Raw genomic sequence first — 20,971 nt, 5'->3', positions numbered from 1 at the left:
TTTTCAGATCATTCGAGAGTTGTTTTGAGGAGCCCATGATGCCACTCTTCATAGGAGAATCAAATAGGAGAACTACTTGCAAGTGGCCACTTTAAATACCTTTTCTCATGATTTGATATACCTGGCTATGAAGTTCAAAGCTCAATGAGGTTACAAAACCAATTTAGTGCTTCAGGAAGTCAGTAAAAAGTAGTTAGGAGTGTTCAAACCAAGAAAATGATAAGGGTGCCCATACTTTTGCACCGGTCAAATTTTGTTTAAATTCAGATTGCACATTTTCTGTTAGTACAATAAACCTCATTTGAATCCAGAAATATAACTGAGTCCATCAGTTATTAGATATATGAAACTGAAATAGCTGTTGCAAAAACCAAAATTGTTATAAAGAAAAAAGGTTAACATTAATAGGGGTGCCCAAACTTTTACATATGACTGTAACTACTATAATACTGCCCCTATGTACAAGAATATAACTACTATAATACTGCTCCTATGTACAAGAATATAACTACTATAATACTGCCCCTATGTACAAAAATATAACTACTATAATACTGCCCCTATGTACAAGAATATAACTACTATAATACTGCTCCCTATGTACAAGAATATAACTACTATAATACTGCTAATATGTACAAGAATATAACTACTATAATACTGCTCCTATGTACAAGAATACAACTACTATAATACTGCCCCTATGTACAAAAATATAACTACTATAATACTGCCCCTATGTACAAGAATATAACTACTATAATACTGCCCCTATGTACAAGAATATAACTACTATAATACTGCTAATATGTACAAGAATATAACTACTATAATACTGCCCCTATGTACAAGAATATAACTACTATAATACTGCTAATATGTACAAGAATATAACTACTATAATACTGCTCCCTATGTACAAGAATATAACTACTATAATACTGCTAATATGTACAAGAATATAACTACTATAATACTGCCCCTATGTACAAGAATATAACTACTATAATACTGCTAATATGTACAAGAATATAACTACTATAATACTGCTCCTATGTACAAGAATACAACTACTATAATACTGCTCCTATGTACAAGAATACAACTACTATAATACCGGCCCCTATGTACAACAATATAACTACTATAATACTGCCCCTATGTACAAGAATATAACTACTATAATACTGCCCCTATGTACAAGAATATAACTACTATAATACTGCTCCTATGTACAAGAATATAGCTACTATAATACTGCTACTATATACAAGAATATAACTGCTATAATACTGCTCCTATGTACAAGAATATATCTACTATAATACTGCCCCTATGTACAAGAATATAACTACTATAATACAGCCCCTATGAAGAAGAATATAACTACTATAATACTGCTAATATGTACAAGAATATAACTACTTTAATACTGCTCCTATGTACAAGAATATAACTACTATAATACTGGCCCCTATGTACAAAAATATAACTACTATAATACTGCTCCCTGTGTACAAAAATATAACTACTATAATACTGCTCCCTATGTACAAGACTATAACTACTATAATGCTGCCCCTATGTACAAGAAAATAACCACTATAATACTGCCCCCTATGTACAAGAATATAACTACTATAATACTGCCCCCTATGTACAAGAATATAACTGCTATAATACTGCTCCTATGTACAAGAATATATCTACTATAATACTGCCCCTATGTACAAGAATATAACTACTATAATACAGCCCCTATGAAGAAGAATATAACTACTATAATACTGCTAATATGTACAAGAATATAACTACTTTAATACTGCTCCTATGTACAAGAATATAACTACTATAATACTGGCCCCTATGTACAAAAATATAACTACTATAATACTGCTCCCTGTGTACAAAAATATAACTACTATAATACTGCTCCCTATGTACAAGACTATAACTACTATAATGCTGCCCCTATGTACAAGAAAATAACCACTATAATACTGCCCCTATGTACAAGAATATAACTACTATAATACTGCCCCCTATGTACAAGAATATAACTACTATAATACTGCTCCCTATGTACAAGAATATAACTACTATAATACTGCTCCCTATGTACAAGAATATAACTACTATAATGCTGCTCCCTATGTACAAGAATATAACTACTATAATACTGCTCCCTATGTACAAGACTATAACTACTATAATACTGCCCCTATGTACAAGAATATAACCACTATAATACTGCCCCTATGTACAAGAATATAACTACTATAATACTGCCCCTATGTACAAGAATATAACTACTATAATACTGCTCACTATGTACAAGTATATAACTACTATAATACTTCCCCCCTATGTACAAGTATATAACTACTATAATACTGCTCCTATGTAGAAGACTATAACTACTAAAATAATGCTATATGCCCCCCAAATTACAGAAGTTTCTGGTCTTATTGGAGCACGCAGGGTTAGAGTTTTCATCATATATACACTATTAGAAGTCGTCACCATTAGTAAGTTGGATTGTAGTATTATTTCTTCACTTGGGGCTGTAGTCTTATTTTTTTTTCCCTTTTCTGTGAACAGTTAGTGAGAAGACTCGGGCAGTGAGTGAATCCTGCATTCAAGAAGAGAAAGAAAATCAAAGTCAGTATGATGGGGATAATGAGCTTGTCGCCTGCACTCCGCAGGAGGCGCCCCCCACTCCACAAAGAGACTCACAGGGGGATAATTTACTAAGCATCCAAAACAACAACGTGGAAGCCCCCCCAGGGGAGGAATCGGCAGCCACTGAACCAGGTAATGTGCAATGAACGCTTCCTCCATGGCCACCGCCACAAACTGTGTAGTTGGCGGAGCTGCGTATGATTGGATGGCGCTCTGCCTTATTTTAGGGCTGGGGAATTACTTGCAATGTTTTTCTGTCTGTTTAATTAACCTTTTTGTGATGTGTTTGTCATTGTGTGCAGCTTTGCTTCCCTTTAGGTATCTTAGCAGTACATGGACATTGACACTGGTATTGTTGTATCTGGGTTCTGAGGTGTCGCTCTAGACCCCTTCACCATCCTACCATGGACCTCATCTTGTCGCTGAGCATTTCTCACCCTGTTAGTCCCCATCGTGGGGTTATCACTCCATCACCTGCAATTTCTGCGCAAATTTTTTCTCTCTGCACTGGTATTTTCCTCTGGTTTCCCACAGTCTGGGCTACCTGTCCTGTGTACTGCTCCTCCTTGATTTTCATGTCCTCTCCCCCTACATTCTGTTGTTTTTTTCTACGTATATTGTACTTGTGTAGTCACAAGCTACACAACATCATTTGTCATTGCTGTAAAGGGTGCCGGTGGCCTTGGTCTTGTACCCATTTCTGCACCTTATTACCCAAACCAACTGCACAGACTTTCCCTAGTTTGATTGGGCAATGGTTTTTAGGCAGCTATCTGGCTTTGTTTTTGGGCACTGACATGGTGTGGCTGTTTTTTTTTTTTTTTTTAATAAAGTACACTGACACTGCTCAAAAAAATAACGGGAACACTCAAATAACACATCCTAAATCTGAATGAATGAAATATTCTCATTGAATACTTTGTTCTGTACAAAGTTGAATGTGCTGACAACAAAATCAGACAAAAATTATCAATGGAAATGAAATTTATTAACCAATGGAGGCCTGGATTTGGAGTCCCACACAAAATTAAAGTGGAATGTTGAGTTTGTTGACCCCATCTGGAATGTAATGTCCTTAAAACAAGTCAAAATGATGCTCAGTATTGTGTGTGGCCTCCACATGCCTGTATGACCTCCCTACAATGCATGGGCATGCTACTGATGAGGCAGCGGATGGTCTCCTGAGGGATCTCCTCCCAGACCTGGACTAAAGTATCCGCCAACTCCTGGACAGTATGTGGTACAACTTGACGTCGGTGGATGGAGCGAGACATGATGTCCCAGATGTGCTCAGTCGAATTCAGGTCTGGGGAATGGGCGGGCCAGTCCATAGCTTCAATGTCTTCATCTTGCAGGAACTGCTGACACTCTCCAGCCACATGAGGTCTGGCAGTGTCCTGCATTAGGAGGAACCCAGGGCCAACCGCACCAGCATATGGTCTCACAAGGGGTCTGAGGATCTCATCTCGGTACCTAATGGCAGTCAGGCTACCTCTGGCGAGCACATGGAGGGCTTTGCGGCCCTCCAAAGAAATGCAACCCCACACCATTACTGACCCACTGCCAAACCGGTCATGCTGAAGGATGTTGCAGGCAGCAGATTGCTCTCCACGGCATCTCCAGACTCTGTCACATGTGCTCAGTGTGAACCTGCTTTCATCTCTGAAGAGCACAGGGCGCCAATGGCAAATTTGCCAATCCTGGTGTTCTGTGGCAAATGCCAAGCATCCTGCACGGTGTTGGGCTGTGAGCACAACCCCCATCTGTGGACATCAGGCCCTCAGAGCATCCTCATGGAGTCGTTTCTAACCGTTTGTGCAGACACATGCACATTTGTGGCCTGCTGGAGGTCATTTTGCAGGGCTCTGGCAGTGCTCCTCCTGTTCCTCCTTGCACAAATGCTGAGGTAGCGGTCCTGCAGCTGGGTTGTTGCCCTCCTACGGGCCCCCTCCACGTCTCCTGCAGGGCTCTGGCAGTGCTCCTCCTGTTCCTCCTTGCACAAATGCTGAGGTAGCGGTCCTGCAGCTGGGTTGTTGCCCTCCTACGGGCCCCCTCCACGTCTCCTGGTGTACTGGCCTGTCTCCTGGCAGCGCCTCCAGCCTCTGGATACTACGCTGACAGACACAGCAAACCTTGCCTCAGCCCGCATTGATGTGTCATCCTGGATGAGCTGCACTACCTGAGCCATATAGTCCATCTCATGCTACCACAAGTGTGAAACCAGAACCAAGATACAAAAATTAGCAAAACATCAACCAGAAAGCATTGGTACTGAGATGTGGTCTGTGGTCCCCACCTGCAGAACCACTCCTTTATTGTGTGTCTTGATAATTGCCAATAATTTTCATCTGTTGTCTATTCCATTTGCACAACAGCATGTCAGATTGATTGTCAATCAGTGTTGCTTCCTAAGTGGACAGTTTGATTTCACAGAAGTTTGATTCACTTGGAGTTATATTCTGTTGTTTAAGTGTTCCCTTTATTTTTTTGAGCAGTATATTTATATTGAATTTTTTTCCATCAGTTTTTAAACATGCACAAAGCATAGTCAAAACCACATTAAATTAAGAGGCTTCATAGAAGGGTAAGAAAGACAAGAACACAACTCAAACACTCGTCACCTTACTAATGAAACCTAAAACAAAAGCATTTCTATCTTTGTCTCATTTCAGTATATACATTTCTATTCTACCTAAAGTAAAAACAGGTCCAATACCTACGAGTCCTCTAAATCAAGGGTAGTCCGTCCCATTAATTCCCTAGATGCGAGCCATCACTCGTCAATCCACGAAGCCCATAAGTTGATTTGAGTGGTCCCTCTTTTCTTAGGGTATGTGCCGACGATCCGTATTTGCTGCTGGATTGACGCTGCATACTAATGCAGCATCAAACCCGCAGCAGCCAGATGTTACAGCATAGTGAATGGGATTTCAAGAAATCCAAATGTCCACTATGCATCCACAGACGCCGGCTGATTATCCATGGAAAATGGGTATGTAGCGCGTCATTCCAAACCGCAGCATGTCTATTTATCTTGCGGAGACGCGAGTTTCCGCAATAGAAATTACATCAATAAAATGTATTGAATGCGGTGAATCTGCACGGTTCTGTGATCACATACGGATTTACCTGTTTTCAATAGAAGACGGCACTTTGGACACAGCGAATATATGATGCAGCCAAAGCGCTGCCAGTTCCAGATTGTGGGCACCTGGACTTATATACCCCTTTTTCCATATTTATAAACCATTGTATTTTATTAATGTACTCCTTTTGTTGGGCTCTTAGTATCCAACCAATATTGTGCAGTTAGTTTTCTAGCTAAGAACAGTATGTGCTATAACTACGTTACCCGGCTTAGCTGCCTGAATGTCTTCCACATATCCCAGTACACAAGCTAAAGGGGATGTTTCCAAAACCACCTTGAAGTCTTGCCTAATCACCCCTATTACTTTCCTCCAGTATTTCTTTAATTCTGGGCATGACCGCATCATGTGGAGCAAGGATCAGAACCACATCCTAGGGCAACATGCGTCCGCTCGTGCCCCAATCTTACATAGAAACATAGGTGTTGGATACACATTGTGTATCATGTAATCTTTTGTTAGTCTGTGCACTTCACGAAGAGAAAACTGGTGGATCCTTTCCAATATCTCTTGTGGTAGAGCGGCTCACTCAGCTGTGCACATAGGTAGGCACAGGAACGCCGTCTCTTTAAGTCCTTCACGGGTATATTATGTGCAAGCGACATAAACCTTGGTGAAGTAAAGATAAACACGGCCCTTGGGGCAAAACAGAAAAACAAAACAAAATGGTATATCACAGTCCATACGTCTGCGGGGATCCACCCGCCCAGGGGAATTCAGCATCCAAAGGTTCAGCTTTCTTATCAGGGCACAAAGCACTGGAGCTCCACTCTCCAGTCCTACTGAACATGGAATGCCTCTGGAGAGTGACTGTTTAAGCCCCAGACCACACCCAGGGGTGGAGATAAGATGGACAACCTCCTACCCACTCTATCGTTGTCCACAATAACCCAACCCTTAAAATGGCTTATTAACAACTCTCAAAACTTCTTGTTTTCAAATCATTGAAGCCAATAGCGTCAGCAAAACGTATCTCCCCTCCAGCACATTGCCAGTGACTTTTTTCCTCTTCGCCACGACAGCACCCACTGAGAGAGGGGATCCGCCCCGGAACAGGAAACCTACAGATAAATGGGGCGGTCCCCCTCGCTCCCTCAGTTTGGTTTCCTGTTCCTGGAAAGGAACCCGCAGAAGAGGATACCTGGTCTGGTAGCCGCCTGCGTGCATAATATGAGCAGCAGGGGCCCCAGGACTGGAAGCAGCGTCGGGCGGAGAGGCGATTTCCCCCCCCCCCCAGAGCTGGTAATGCAGGTGAGGCCGGAGGTAAGAAAGGTGCCAAGGCTCACTGAGGGGAAGGGGCATATACCCCCCCCCCAGGAAGGGGCGAGAAGCGCATTACATATGCCACGAGTGCATATCCGGGATGGTGGTGCGCCCCCCCGGGAGAAGGCAGAAGAGCCTGAGGGCCCAGTAAGTGGCGAGCGCATTGCAAGTACCAGGGGGCCATATCAGGGATGGTGGCCGTGCGCCCCCCCGCGAGAAAGCAGAAGGGCCTGAGCGCTGTGCCAGGCAGCGCTACGGAGATCATACCTGCGGCAAGGGGTGCGGCCGGGTGCGTAGGGTTCACTGTCCGGCGGCCGCTGCATAACCGCTCCCAGCGGCGCTCCCAGGCAGAGGCGACTCGGAAGAGGTAGGACAACTTCCGGGGTCAACACAGGAGGCGGCGATTGCGGGGAAACGCCCACGCATGCGCAGATGGGAGGAAAGGAAAAAAAAAAAAAAAGGGAAAGGCATCAGTAAAAAAAAAAAAAAAAAAAAGGGGACCTATAAAAAGCCACGAGCATAGTGCCAATGCGCAGTCATGTCGTCCATAGATGACCCAGCTTCACTCCCGTTAAGTCAGCCAGTGGAATCCCCACATGGCAGCAGACAAAGCGGTACTACAAGGAGAAGTAGTAGCACCAGAAGTAGTGGCAGCTCCAGGAAGGAATCTAGCGGACCTTCCAGACAAGACGAGGCCTTAGAGAACAAACGTAAAGAGAAGAAACCGTCCCACGCCTCGCCTAAGCCTGAGTCGCGGACCCCGCAGCCGGTAGTTACTGACGAAACTCAGGGTGAGTGTTTTTAGTCAGAATAAATGACTGATGTTTGTTTTTTTCTGGTCCGCACCCCCCTTTTTTTAGGCCAAAAGAACGGAGAAGGCGAAAAATAGAGAGTGTGCCTTATGTTCTCAGCCCCTCCCAGACGGCCACCCTAAAAGATTATGCCATTCGTGTATTGAGGAGGCCTTACAGGAGGAATCCTCGCGGAAGAAGGAGGATATCCGAGCGATAATTAGAGAAGAGCTACGGGCCTTAGGCAGCTCCAGTAGTCTGGGGGGGTCACTCCTCTGTGAGAGAAATAGGTTCACCAAGAGGGGGAGCTTCGCTGGCGTCAAACTCACCGTCAGAAACCGGGGATCTAGACTCTGATAGATCCCAGGAATACCCTTCCTCAGAGGATGAGGAGCAGACGTGTTTTCCTACAGACAGCGTCAGCAACTTGGTTAAGTCGGTCTGGAATACCATGGGGCTACCAGAGAGTAGGGACCCCAAGACTCCGCAAGACATAATGTTTGCAGGTATTTCCCGTAAAAAGGTCCGAGCATTCCCAGTGGTCCCAGCTATAAAAGAGCTAGTAAAAAGGGAGTGGGAGAAACAGGGGCAGAGAACCCTTAACGTCAAAGCGTAAATATCCTTTTGACGACGAGGAATTGACGGCTTGGTCGAGAGCCCCCAAGGTGGATGCGGCAGTGGCCTCTACCTCTCGTAGATCCTCCCTGCCGGTAGAGGATTCAGGAACGTTGGCTGACTCATTAGATCGTAAGACCGATACACTCCTTAAACGATCCTGGGAAGCATGTACGGCAGCTTTTAAGCCTGCAATAGCAGCCACGTGCACGGCAAGGTCAATGTTGGTGTGGCTGAATGACCTAGAGGACAATATTAAGAATGGAGTGGCCAGGAGTAAACTCCTGTCCTCTATGCCCCTCATTAAAGGAGCAGCGGCCTTCCTCTCCGATTCCTCAGCGGACTCCCTCCGTTTATCCGCTAGAGCAGCAGGACTAACCAATGCGGGCCGGCGGGCCTTATGGTTGAAGGGGTGGAAAGGAGACACGCAAACAAAAACTCGACTGTGTGCTATACCCTGCCAGGGTAAGTACTTATTTGGTACGGAACTGGACGAGATCTTAACAAAAGCGGGGGAGAGAAAGAAAGGTTTTCCTAACCCGTATATTCCCTTTAATAATAGGAGGGCCTACAGAAAGCCGCCGTTTGGCAAAAAGAAAGACTTTAAACCCCAGGATCGCTGGGGAAATAAGGACCCCAAACAAAGGGGCAATCTATTCGGAAAATGGACCTTCAGAGGAGACAGGTTCCGCTAATACCAGTACACCGGTAGGTGGCAGACTACTGAAATTCAGCCACCAATGGGGGAAGGTAACATCAAACCCATGGGCCATTGATATCGTCTCATCGGGCCTAAAACTAGAATTCGTTTGGCATCCACCGATCCTCTTCCTATTGACTTCCATGAAATCCCAGATACAGCAGGAAGCACTAGAGATGGAGATTGCAGTACTGCTAGCTAAACAGGTCCTGATAGAGGTCCCAGGGGACGAAAGAGGAATGGGCTTTTATTCTCCTCTATTTTTAATCCCAAAACCAGATGGCTCTTTCAGGACTATAATAAATTTAAAGAAGCTTAATGCCTTCTTCAGGCTGAGGCAGTTTAAGATGGAGTCAATAAATTCTGCAGTAAAACTTTTGTTTCCCAGGTGTTATATGGCAGTCTTGGACCTAAAGGATGCCTATTACCATCTCCCCATATTCCGAGAGCACCAGAAGTTCCTGCGGGTAGCGGTCTGGTTCAAGGGTCGGATTCAGCATTTCCAGTTTGCGGCAATGCCATTCGTGCTATCCATGGCTCCTCGGGTATTTACCAAATTGATGCTGGAGGTGATGTCGTATGTAAGACTGAATGACACCCTAGTGATCCCTTACTTGGACGACCTACTAGTAGTGGGGAATTCTGTTTCTCAGTGTGAAACAAGAATGGCTCAGATTATCTCATCCTTACAAACACTGGGCTGGCTAATTAATTGGAAGAAGTCCAGGCTAGAACCAGTGACCTGTCAGAGGTTCCTAGGCCTGCAAGTAGACTCCGTAGGTCAAAAATGCTTTCTACCAGACGCTAAAGCGGGGGCCATAATCAATAAAATACAAAATACTATAGGAAGACCCGTAATATCATTGAGACAGGGTATGTCCTTGCTGGGATCCCTGATATCGTGCATCCCAGCGGTGCAATGGGCTCAATTCCACTCCAGAAAGCTACAGTGGGCTATTCTGCAGGAAACAGACTGCAGGGACGGTTGGAAGGGAAGATGTCCCTATCGCCGGAAGTGGTTAATTCCCTAGAGTGGTGGTTGAATCCTACCAATTTATCAAAGGGAGTGCAATGGTGGGTAACTCCCTCCAAGGTGCTCACCACGGATGCTAGCCCCTTAGGTTGGGGGCCCACCTGGAGGAGCACATGATACAAGGCCGGTGGCGTAAACATGAAATAGAAACCTCCTCTAATGTAAAGGAGCTAAAAGCAATTTACTATGCGATGTCTCGATTTCTCCCGCAGTTAAGAGGAACCCACGTGAGGGTCCAGACAGACAATACCACCGCAGTGGCCTATACAAACCGACAAGGAGGCACGCGATCGGGACCGTTGATGTCTATCGCGGAAATGATCCTAGAGGTGGCCGAGGTACATCTTCACTCCTTGTCGGCGCTCCACATAAGAGGAGTGGACAACTCTCAAGCAGACTATCTCAGTCGCCGGGTCCTATATCAGGGCGAGTGGGTCCTCAGCAGGCACGTCTTCGAGACGATAGCGTCAGAATGGGGCAGACCAGAGATAGACCTGTTCGCGACCAGAGCCAACAGACGTGTAAAAAGGTTTGCTTCGCTCTACAGGTCAAACAACCCAGACATTCTAGATGCCCTCCAAGCACCCTGGACATTCCAGCTAGCCTATGCCTTCCCTCCAATGGTTCTGCTGCCAACAGTAGTCAGGAAAATAAGACAAGAGAAGGCGAGGGTCATCTTAATAGCCCCGTTTTGGCCCAAGAGGCCGTGGTTTTCATGGCTGAGAGCCATGTCAATAACCAACCCGTGGATCCTGCCGCTGCACCAGGATCTTCTCTCGCAGGGACCCTGCTACTATCCACAGGTCAAAGCACTACACCTAGCAGCCTGGAATTTGAAAGGGAACTATTAAAGCAGAAAGGCTTTTCGAAAAACCTGATTAATACCCTGCTACAAAGTAGAAAAGAATCTACAAGGATTTACGCCAAGGTGTGGAGGAAATTCCTGACCTTTCACCCAGCAGCACTAGCCGGTGAACCACCCATTACGGCCATCTTAGAGTTTCTTCAAAGAGGCAGAGAATTGGGCCTCTCAGTAAATACTCTTAAAGTCCATATATCGGCCTTAGGAGCCCTATTTAACTATAACGTGGCAGCAAATAGATGGGTGACCCGTTTTGTTTCAGCCTGTCAACGATCAGAACCGGTGCATATTCCTCGGCTTCCGGCATGGGACCTTACTCTGGTCTTGGATGCCTTTACTCAGGCCCCGTTTGAACCCATAGACTCAGCATCAGTGAAGTGCCTCTCATTGAAAACGGCTACACTAGTGGCTTTAGTATCAGCTAGAAGAGTAGGTGATCTTCATGCTCTATCAATAGACCCTCCGTTCTTGTCAATAACACGAGACAGACTGATTTTGAAGACAGATCCGTCCTACCTTCCCAAACGGGTAACTAAATTCCATAGGTCTCAGGAGATATGCCTACCTTCCTTCTACGAAAACCCGTCAAACCAGGACGAGGTGAAATATCACACCTTAGATGTGAGAAGAGCTGTACTAGCCTACCTTGATAGGACCAGTCCCTGGAGGCAGAGTAGGTCTCTTTTTATCTCCTTCCAGGGCAACAGAAAGGGGTCTGGAGTTACAACAGGCACATTATCCAGGTGGATCAGAGATGCGATCACAATGGCATTTTTGGCTAAAGGAGAAGAACCTCCGCTGGGGATTAAGGCGCACTCCACTAGAGCCATATCAACCTCCTGGGCCGAGAGGGCAAACGTCCCAATTGAACAAATATGTAAGGCAGCAACCTGGTCTTCTCCATCTACCTTTTATAGTCACTATAGACTAGATTTATCCTCTACCGAGGATTTGTCTTTCGGTAGATCAGTCCTTAACACGGTGTGCCCTCCCAAGTGATTATCTCTGGAAATCTCTCAGTGGGTGCTGTCGTGGCGAAGAGGAAAAACCGGATTACTTACCGGTAATACTCTTTTGTAGAGTCCACGACAGCACCCGCTCACTTCCCTCCCGTAAAACTTTTTTCACATGGGTCTCCTTGGTGGCGGAGATTGTAATTAAGATTTTATACGTGCTTAAACTTAGCAAACTTAAACGATGTAGGCGTAAGATAGATGAATCGCCCAAACAAATTGACTAAAACATGTATGGCGGTTCCTCCGTTGTTCTCGGTAACACAAACTGAGGGAGCGAGGGGGACCGCCCCATTTATCTCTCTGTAGGTTTCCTGTTCCGGGGCGGATCCCCTCTCTCAGTGGGTGCTGTCGTGGACTCTACAAAAGAGTATTACCGGTAAGTAATCCGGTTTTCACATATTCCCCCCTACCCCCCCTTTCCCAAAGCCTGGGGTTTTGGCACCTTCATTCATTAAACAGGGAAGTCTGGACAGGACCTCTGCATTACTAGAAATCACCTAGTCACCTGGGCATTCTTCCCTTCTTTTCCCTCATCTATCTCAGGGGCGTATGATCTGACACCAGCCTGAACTTTCGGCCTAACAGGTAGTATCTCAGGGTGTCGATTGCTCACTTGATGGCCAAGCACTCTTTCTCTGTGATGGCATAGTTCTTCTCACAGGAGGGGAGTTTCCTCCTCGGGTAAAGGACTGGGTGTTTATCCCCATCTATTTCCTGCGACAACGACAACACAGCTCCTAACCCGACATCGGAAGCATCCATCTGGAGCACAAACTACTTTGTAAAGTCAGGAGCGACCAAGACCGGTTGTTTGCATAGGGTTAACTTCAACTCCTGAAATGCCATTTCTGCTTCAGAGGACTGTTTGGCCACCTACATCTTTGTGCCCTTGAGAAGATCAGTCAGTGGGGCGGCTATCATGGCGAAATCCAGGTAAATCGCTGATAGTATCCCACAATTCCCAGGAACACCCTAACCTGCTTTTTGGAGACGGGTTGTGGCCACTATTGGATTGCATTCACCTTATCTGTTTAGCTTTATTTCGCCCCTCCCTATGATGTAGCCCAAGTATTTTGCCTCTTCTTTCCCGAGGATGCACTTCTTTGGGTTTATGGTAAACCATGTCTTCCTCATCGCATTCAGTACCGCCTGGACCTTCTGCAGGTGACTTCCCAATCGAGGCTGAAGATCACAGTGTCGTCCAGGTAAGCTACTGTATACTTTTTGTGAGAGGCTCGAATCCGGTCCATGGCTCTCTGGAAGGTAGCCGGGGCCCCCTGCAGACCGAATGGCATCCTGGTATACTGGAAGCACCAGTCAGGTGTAGAGAAGGCTGTCTTCTCGGTGGCACTTGGGGACAGGAGAATTTGCCAGTTCCCTTTCGTTAAGTACAGGGTGGTGATATATCTGGCTGACCCTAGCCTTTCAATGAGCTTGTTGACCCGGGGCATTGGATGTGCATTTAACTTGGACACCTTTTTCAGCTTCCTGTAGTCATTAGAGAAATGCCACTCTTCATCCAGCTTTGGCACAAGGACAATGGGGCTGGACCAACCGCTCTTTGACTCCTCAATAATGTCCAGGCTCAACATTGTCCTCACCTCCTTGGACTGGAGCTTCGGGAATCGGATACGACTTTTGGTTCAGCCTCACATGAGGTTTCGTCAAGATTTCATGCCTCCACATCATCCTCTGGGGTCATTTTTTGCGTGGCTTGTCTTAACACTTTCCAGACATATGAGTCTTCTCCTGCAGTTGGGGATGGGGCTGCCGGACTCCCACGAATGGTCTCTGCGAGGAGTTTTATCTGCCGCTTAAGCACTTGCTGTTGCACCAACAATTTATTTGTTTCCTGTTGCGCCAGCTGTTGCTGCTGCTGTTGGACCTGTACCAGGTGCTTGATAATCTCCTCCATGCTGTCTGTCTGTCACTTCCTGGCCTACGGCCACCTTTATCCAGAACATACAGTTTATTCACAGCCGCCATACGTGTTCCTGGAATGTTGCCTGCATTCAAAACAACACCTGATGTAGAGCGGCTCACTGAGCGGTACACAGAGGTAGGCACAGGAACGCTGTCTCTTTAACTCCTTCACGGGTTTATTACGTACATGCGTCATAAATTTGAGTGAATTAAAAATAAATACAGCCCTTAGAGGAAAAGAGAATAAACTGGTATGTCACAGTCCATAAATCTGTGGGGATCCACACGCTCAGGAGAAATCAGCATACAAAGGTTCAGCTTTTCTTACTAGGACACAATGCACTGGAGCTCCAGTCTTAGGCCAACCAAACAAAGAATGCCTCTGGAGGCCGACTGTTTAAGCCCCTGACAACACCCTGGGGTGGAGATAAGGTGGAAAACCTCCCACTCGCTCTATGGTTGTCCACAAAAACCCAACGCTTAAAATGGCTTATTAACCCCTCTCAACACTTATTGTGCTGGAGCAAAACTTCTGGGTTTCAAGTCACTGAAGCCAATAGCCTCAGCAAAACGTATCTCCCCTCCAGCACTTTCCCAGTGACTTTGTCATACTCTTTATTGTGTGGCTAATTTACTACAGCACTATATGGCGGTGCAGCGGTAAACCATGAACCTAACTCCATCCCGTGTGCATTCCTGACATTTTTTTTTTTGCTTTAACTTGTTTGCACATAGCTTTGTTTTATTTAATTGGTAATAATTATATTGTTTATTCCAAATTGATGTACATGCAACTTATGTATTTATACAGTGACTGCACCAGCAGAATAGTGAGTGCATCTCTGGGGTATAATACAGGATGTAACTCAGGATCAGTGTAGGATCAGTAATGTAATATATGTACACAGTGACTGCACCAGCAGAATAGTGAGTGCAGCTCTGGGGTATAATACAGGATGTAACTCAGGATCAGTAATGTATGTACACAGTGACTGCACCAGCAGAATAGTGAGTGCAGCTCTGGGGTATAATACAGGATGTAACTCCGGATCAGTAATGTAATTTTTGTACACAGTGACTGCACCAGCAGAATAGTGAGTGCAGCTCTGGATTATCTGTGCACATGCAATGCATTAGTTATCCTGTAGTAATTCACAGTTACTTTCTTTATTGTACTTCAGAGCTGCACTTGCTATTCTGCTGGTGCAGTCACTATGTACATACATTACATTACTCATCCTGAGTTACATCCCCTATTATACTTCAGAGCTGCACTCACTATTCTGCTGGTGCAGTCACTGTTTACATACATAACATTACTGTTCCTGAGTTACATCCTGTATTATACCCCAGAGCTGCACTCACTATTCTGCTGGTGCAGCCACTGTGTACATACATTACATTACTGATCCTGAGTTACATCCTGTATTATACCCCAGAGCTGCACTCACTATTCTGCTGGTGCAGTCACTGTTTACATACATAACATTACTGATCCTGAGTTACATCCTGTATTATACCCCAGAGCTGCACTCACTATTCTGCTGGTGCAGTCACTGTGTACATACATTACATTACTGATCCTGAGTTACATCCTGTATTATACTCCAGAGCTGCACTCACTATTCTGCTGGTGCAGTCACTGTGTACATACATTACATTACTGATCCTGAGTTACATCCTGTATTATACTCCAGAGCTGCACTCACTATTCTGCTGGTGCAGTCACTGTGTACATACATTACATTACTGATCCTGAGTTACATCCTGTATTATTCTCCAGAGCTGCACTCACTATTCTGCTGGTGCAGTCACTGTGTACATACATTACATTACTGATCCTGAGTTACATCCTGTATTATACTCCAGAGCTGCACTCACTATTCTGCTGGTGCAGTCACTGTGTACATACATTACATTACTGATCCTGAGTTACATCCTGTATTATTCTCCAGAGCTGCACTCACTATTCTGCTGGTGCAGTCACTGTGTACATACATTACATTACTGATCCTCAGTTACATCCTGTATTATACTCCAGAGCTGCACTCACTATTCTGTTGGTGCAGTCACTGTGTACATACATTATATTACTGATCTTGAGGTTCCTCCTGTATTATACTCCAGAGCTGCACTCAATATTCTGCTGGTGCAGTCACTGTGTACATACATGACATTACTGATCCTGAGTTACATCCTGTATTATACCCCAGAGCTGCACTCACTATTCTGCTGGTGCAGTCACTGTGTACATACATTACTGATCCTGAGTTACATCCTGTATTATTCTCCAGAGCTGCACTCACTATTCTGCGGGTGCAGTCACTGTGTACATACATTACTGATCCTGAGTTACATCCTGTATTATACCCCAGAGCTGCACTCACTATTCTGCTGGTGCAGTCACTGTGTACATACATTACTGATCCTGAGTTACATCCTGTATTATTCTCCAGAGCTGCACTCACTATTCTGCGGGTGCAGTCACTGTGTACATACATTACATTACTGATCCAGAGTTACATTCTGTATTATACTCCAGAGCTGCACTCACTATTCTGCGGGTGCAGTCACTGTGTACATACATTACATTACTGATCCTGAGTTACATCCTGTATTATTCTCCAGAGCTGCACTCACTATTCTGCGGGTGCAATCACTGTGCACATACATTACATTACTGATCCAGAGTTACATTCTGTATTATACTCCAGAGCTGCACTCACTATTCTGCTGGTGCAGTCACTGTGTACATACATTACATTACTGATCCTGAGTTACCTCCTGTATTATATTCCAGAGCTGCACTCACTATTCTGCGGGTGCAGTCACTGTTTACATACATTACATTACTGATCCTGAGTTACATCCTGTATTATTCTCCAGAGCTGCACTCACTATTCTGCGGGTGCAATCACTGTGCACATACATTACATTACTGATCCAGAGTTACATTCTGTATTATACTCCAGAGCTGCACTCACTATTCTGCTGGTGCAGTCACTGTGTACATACATTACATTACTGATCCTGAGTTACCTCCTGTATTATATTCCAGAGCTGCACTCACTATTCTGCGGGTGCAGTCACTGTTTACATACATTACATTACTGATCCAGAGTTACATTCTGTATTATACTCCAGAGCTGCACTCACTATTCTGCTGGTGCAGTCATTTTCTACCTATGAATTTATTTGTCTGTGCAATAATTAAGATTTTTGTAGACACTTGTATCTTTGGTGCAGGAATCTTGCGTCTCTTTTGCCTCACATATTGTCTTATTTCTTGTCCCTGGTTCTCTCTTTGCTCTATTGTCTTTCTTCTCCATCGTTTTTCTGTATAAACTCCTCTTCTCTTTATTCTATTTGCTTTGTTCTCTGTTTCTTCGCCTTATTAAGTGTTTTTCTTTTTGTTTTCTATCATCTTGTGTGTGGCCTTTTTTCTTGTGTGTTAATTTTCATTCTTTATCCTTTCTTTTCATCATAGTGGTGAAGCGATCTTCTCCCTACAGTTGCCCTGTTCACTATATTGAGGGGGCTTTTATCTGGGAGGTGATACCCCACAGTCATCACAATAGAGCTGAATTATCAGGCTTTGTTATTTGGCTTCTTTAACCTAAGACCAACCATAAAAGTTGTCACAATGGGACGAGCTGTAGGAACACCTCTGTTCTTTGTCTTACTTTATCCTGCTTTTTCCTTCCTTGCCGTGTTATCCGCCTCTCCTATTCCTGCTTTCCTTTAGGCCTTTCTTCAGCTGCTCTCTTATCATACGCTCTCCTGCATCTCTCCTTCACATAGCCATTTGGGCTCTCTCCTTCAGCTGCTCTCTTTATGAGCTCTCTCCTTTTCGGTTCTCTCCTTTATTTGGTCCATTACTGGACTCTCTCCTTCGGCTGCTTTCATTGCATTTTCTCCTTTGGCCTCTCTTTTTGGGCTCTCTTTCATCTGCTCTCTCGTTATGCTGTCTTCTTCACCTGTTCTCTTATCGGACTGTCTCTTTCGGCTTCTCAATTTCTGGTCTCTCTCTCTCCTTCAGGTGCTCCCTTCCTGATCTCTTTTTGGGCTCTTCCCTTTGTCTAATCTCACTGTGATCTCTCCTTGGGCTTCTCTCCTGCAGCCTCTCTCTTTTTGTGCGCTCTCCTTCAGCTGCTCTGTTGCTTGCTCTTATAGTGACTGTTGTCTTTGTGCTTTCTCCTTCACCTGCTCTTTATTGAGCTCTCTCTTTTACCTTGTGCTCTTTTTACCTTAGTAGTTTTTTTGATCTTGCTCTATTGTCTTGCTGTATCTTACGTTTTTTCCTCCGCTTTCCATTGCATTGTGTTTAGTCCTCTTCCTCTGCTTTGTGTCGCTCTTTTGCTGCTCTGATCTCGCTGTCCCTCGGTTGTTGCCCGCACTACTCCTTGCTTTGCTCCTCACTTGCCCTCTTAGTCTCTTTTTGCTCTCCTACTTAATGCTCCCCCCATTTCTGCTCACACTTTATTTCGGCTCCTTTTCTCTCCTTCTCTCTTTCTGAGCTCCCTTCTCTTCCCCCCCACTCTCGCCTCTCCCAGTGAATTGTTTTCCCTGGTGACATCCCGCTCTGTATACAGCTCCTGCATCTCACTGCCCTACATATTGTGCTTCATTGCAGATCATTGTCACAGCTCCACTTGTTTCCCGGTGTATGACGGATTAATGTTCTGTGCCAGCAGGCACACGGACCGCATCTATTTATATAGTAAGGTATGTACTCGGCCCGGTGCACGAGGCCAGCAGATTGCAAGGAAATAAAATAAGACGTGCATCGGAGAGCTGCTTATTGTCTGCCTGATATTTCCACTCCTCCGGTGCCAGCTGGGATCGCGCGTTATTGAATTAAAAAGCCGTATAGTCTCCTCGAGAAGAGATTAATGGTGATCTGCGGGAATCTTTCCGCCATCTCTTCACAACACCCAATTCTGCCCCAAACCTGAAAGGTCGTCCAAAGGGAATCCCTGCCACGTGCTAACGAGAGGCTCAAGTACGAGTGTCCCAAAATGTACGGCCAATAAAATGTGCATTGTGTAGTGTCCGATCTCGGGTTCTGCTTCTCAGATACTATTCAGTTCACTAAGAATGACAGAACCAGAAAACGGCCACTACACCATATATCCGAACGATGAAGGGTATGTCGGGTGTCGGACTCCACCGATCAGTCAATCCTCAGACGTTGTGGCTGGATGTGCAGATCTGGCTCCGTACTGTGTAGTGTCCGATTTCAGGTTCTGCGGCTCAGATACTATTCACTTCACTAGGAATGGCAGAACCAGAAAACTGCCACTACACTGCATATCCAACCGCCGTGCCAGCCGATGGTAGGGCTGCCTGGTGTCGGACCCCACGGATTAGTCATTCCCCCGTTATTGTGGCCGGATGTACAGATCTGGCTCTGTACTCTGTGTTGTGACTGTTATCGCGTACTGCAGCTCCTATTCAAGTATATAGTAGCAGAGCCGCAGTACCCAAAAACGGCCAGTACACATAGTACACTGCAGATAGGCGAGAGACCCCAACAATAAGATATTATTTAAAGGGAGGACAATCCCCTTATTAACAAAATGGCTAGTCTCATCTGGTCGGCTCTTGTCAGATAGTGGGGGATGCACAAATGGCATTCGCACATCATGTCAGAGGGGGTCCGAAGGTGCATCTGCCAGTTACCAGCACATGGCCCAGGGTAGGTGGGGGGGTCCTGGTAACAGATTTTGCATTGGGACCCAATGAGGTTTTTTAGTCTGATATTGGCAGGTTTGGTCAACTTTAATCCAATATGGTGTTTGGGGCCTTAAAATGTTTCTCCGGAGCTGCTCAGTGTCACATCTGGAGCTGATGACATTGTGTCTGCACCCTCCTGCCCAGACACATGTACAATCAGACGTAATTGCTGCCGAAAAAGACCTTTAAATTTACGCTGTGACTAAGGCTGTGTGCACACATTGCGGAATCTGCTGCGGATTTGTCAGTGCAGACTTGCCCAAATCCGCAGGTCAAAAGACCTGCAGTTTTGCTTGCGGTTTTCCCCTGCGTTTTGACACCTGATCATGGAGCAGGTGCCAAACCGCTGCAGAATCCGCACAAAGAAGTGACATGCTGCGGATTTAAAACCGCGGAAAGATCCGCAGCATGTGCACAGCGGGTTTCATTTTTCATAGACTTAAATGGTACTGTACAACGCAGCAGAAACTGCTGCGGATCCGCAGGGCCAAAACCACTGCAGATCCGCAGTAGAATCCGCAACGTGTGCACACACCCTTAGAGTTTTCCATAATACTTTTGGCCTAAAGCCTCATTCACACGGTGCAGATATGGAGCGATGCACGGACTGGCCGCGATTTTCCTGACCTGAACCTGCAGCTTCGTAGGCCGAGTCTGTGACGTTCCCGCGGTCTGTCCTGGCATCGCACCGTGTGTAGCGACGTATGAATGAGGCTTTACTCCGTATTCTGGATGTTTTCTTCATTATTTCCTTGTTCTGATACCACTAATGTCATGGCGGCCGGCCGGCATTACACACTGGGCAGAAGGGCCTCCGCTCTGGAGAAGTAGCCACAAACCTCTTGATTATCTACCAATGCCATCTGAGATCGGCCTCATTCCAGCCCTGACCCGTGTTTATCCCATCAGGACAGAGAGCCGCTCATCTGCAATTTCATTCCTCTGGATATTACATTGGATAACTGGGATGATTTACCTGGAGCCCTGCGGCAGAAGCCGAACCGATCGCTGGTAAGATCAATCGCTTTGAAAGTTTAATTAAGTCGCACTCGGGAGTTTTATCTCCACGAGACCGACAAGTCCTCGGCTCTGTAACAAGTTCGCTGCGGCCGTCAGTTTTAAGTTTTATGAAACTTTTCGGCGCTGCTCCTAATCTCTGAGCTTCATAGAGATCTCTGCAGAGCCCAGACGATCCGCGGGGACT

The 20,971-nt window shown here is 45.5% G+C and overlaps 1 protein-coding gene across 2 annotated transcripts in view; it reads left to right on the top strand.

Moving 5' to 3' along the window:
• The window catches only part of ZRANB3 (zinc finger RANBP2-type containing 3), a 247,059-nt gene that overhangs the window by 206,086 nt on the left and 20,002 nt on the right, over positions 1-20,971 (top strand). For both annotated transcript variants that reach the window (XM_073545539.1, XM_073545540.1), the window contains exons 14-16: positions 2,602-2,814; positions 18,665-18,756; positions 20,677-20,778. In XM_073545539.1, coding sequence (XP_073401640.1) covers positions 2,602-2,814; positions 18,665-18,756; positions 20,677-20,778 — 407 coding nt within the window. The remainder of the gene's footprint in view (positions 1-2,601; positions 2,815-18,664; positions 18,757-20,676; positions 20,779-20,971) is intronic.

Source organism: Dendrobates tinctorius, unplaced genomic scaffold (genome assembly GCF_039654945.1).
Source record: "Dendrobates tinctorius isolate UK_male_01 unplaced genomic scaffold, ASM3965494v1 ptg000143l, whole genome shotgun sequence".
Lineage (NCBI taxonomy): Eukaryota > Metazoa > Chordata > Amphibia > Anura > Dendrobatidae > Dendrobates > Dendrobates tinctorius.
The sequence above is the reverse complement of the archived record's forward strand: the minus strand, read 5'-3'. Positions and strand labels throughout refer to the sequence as shown.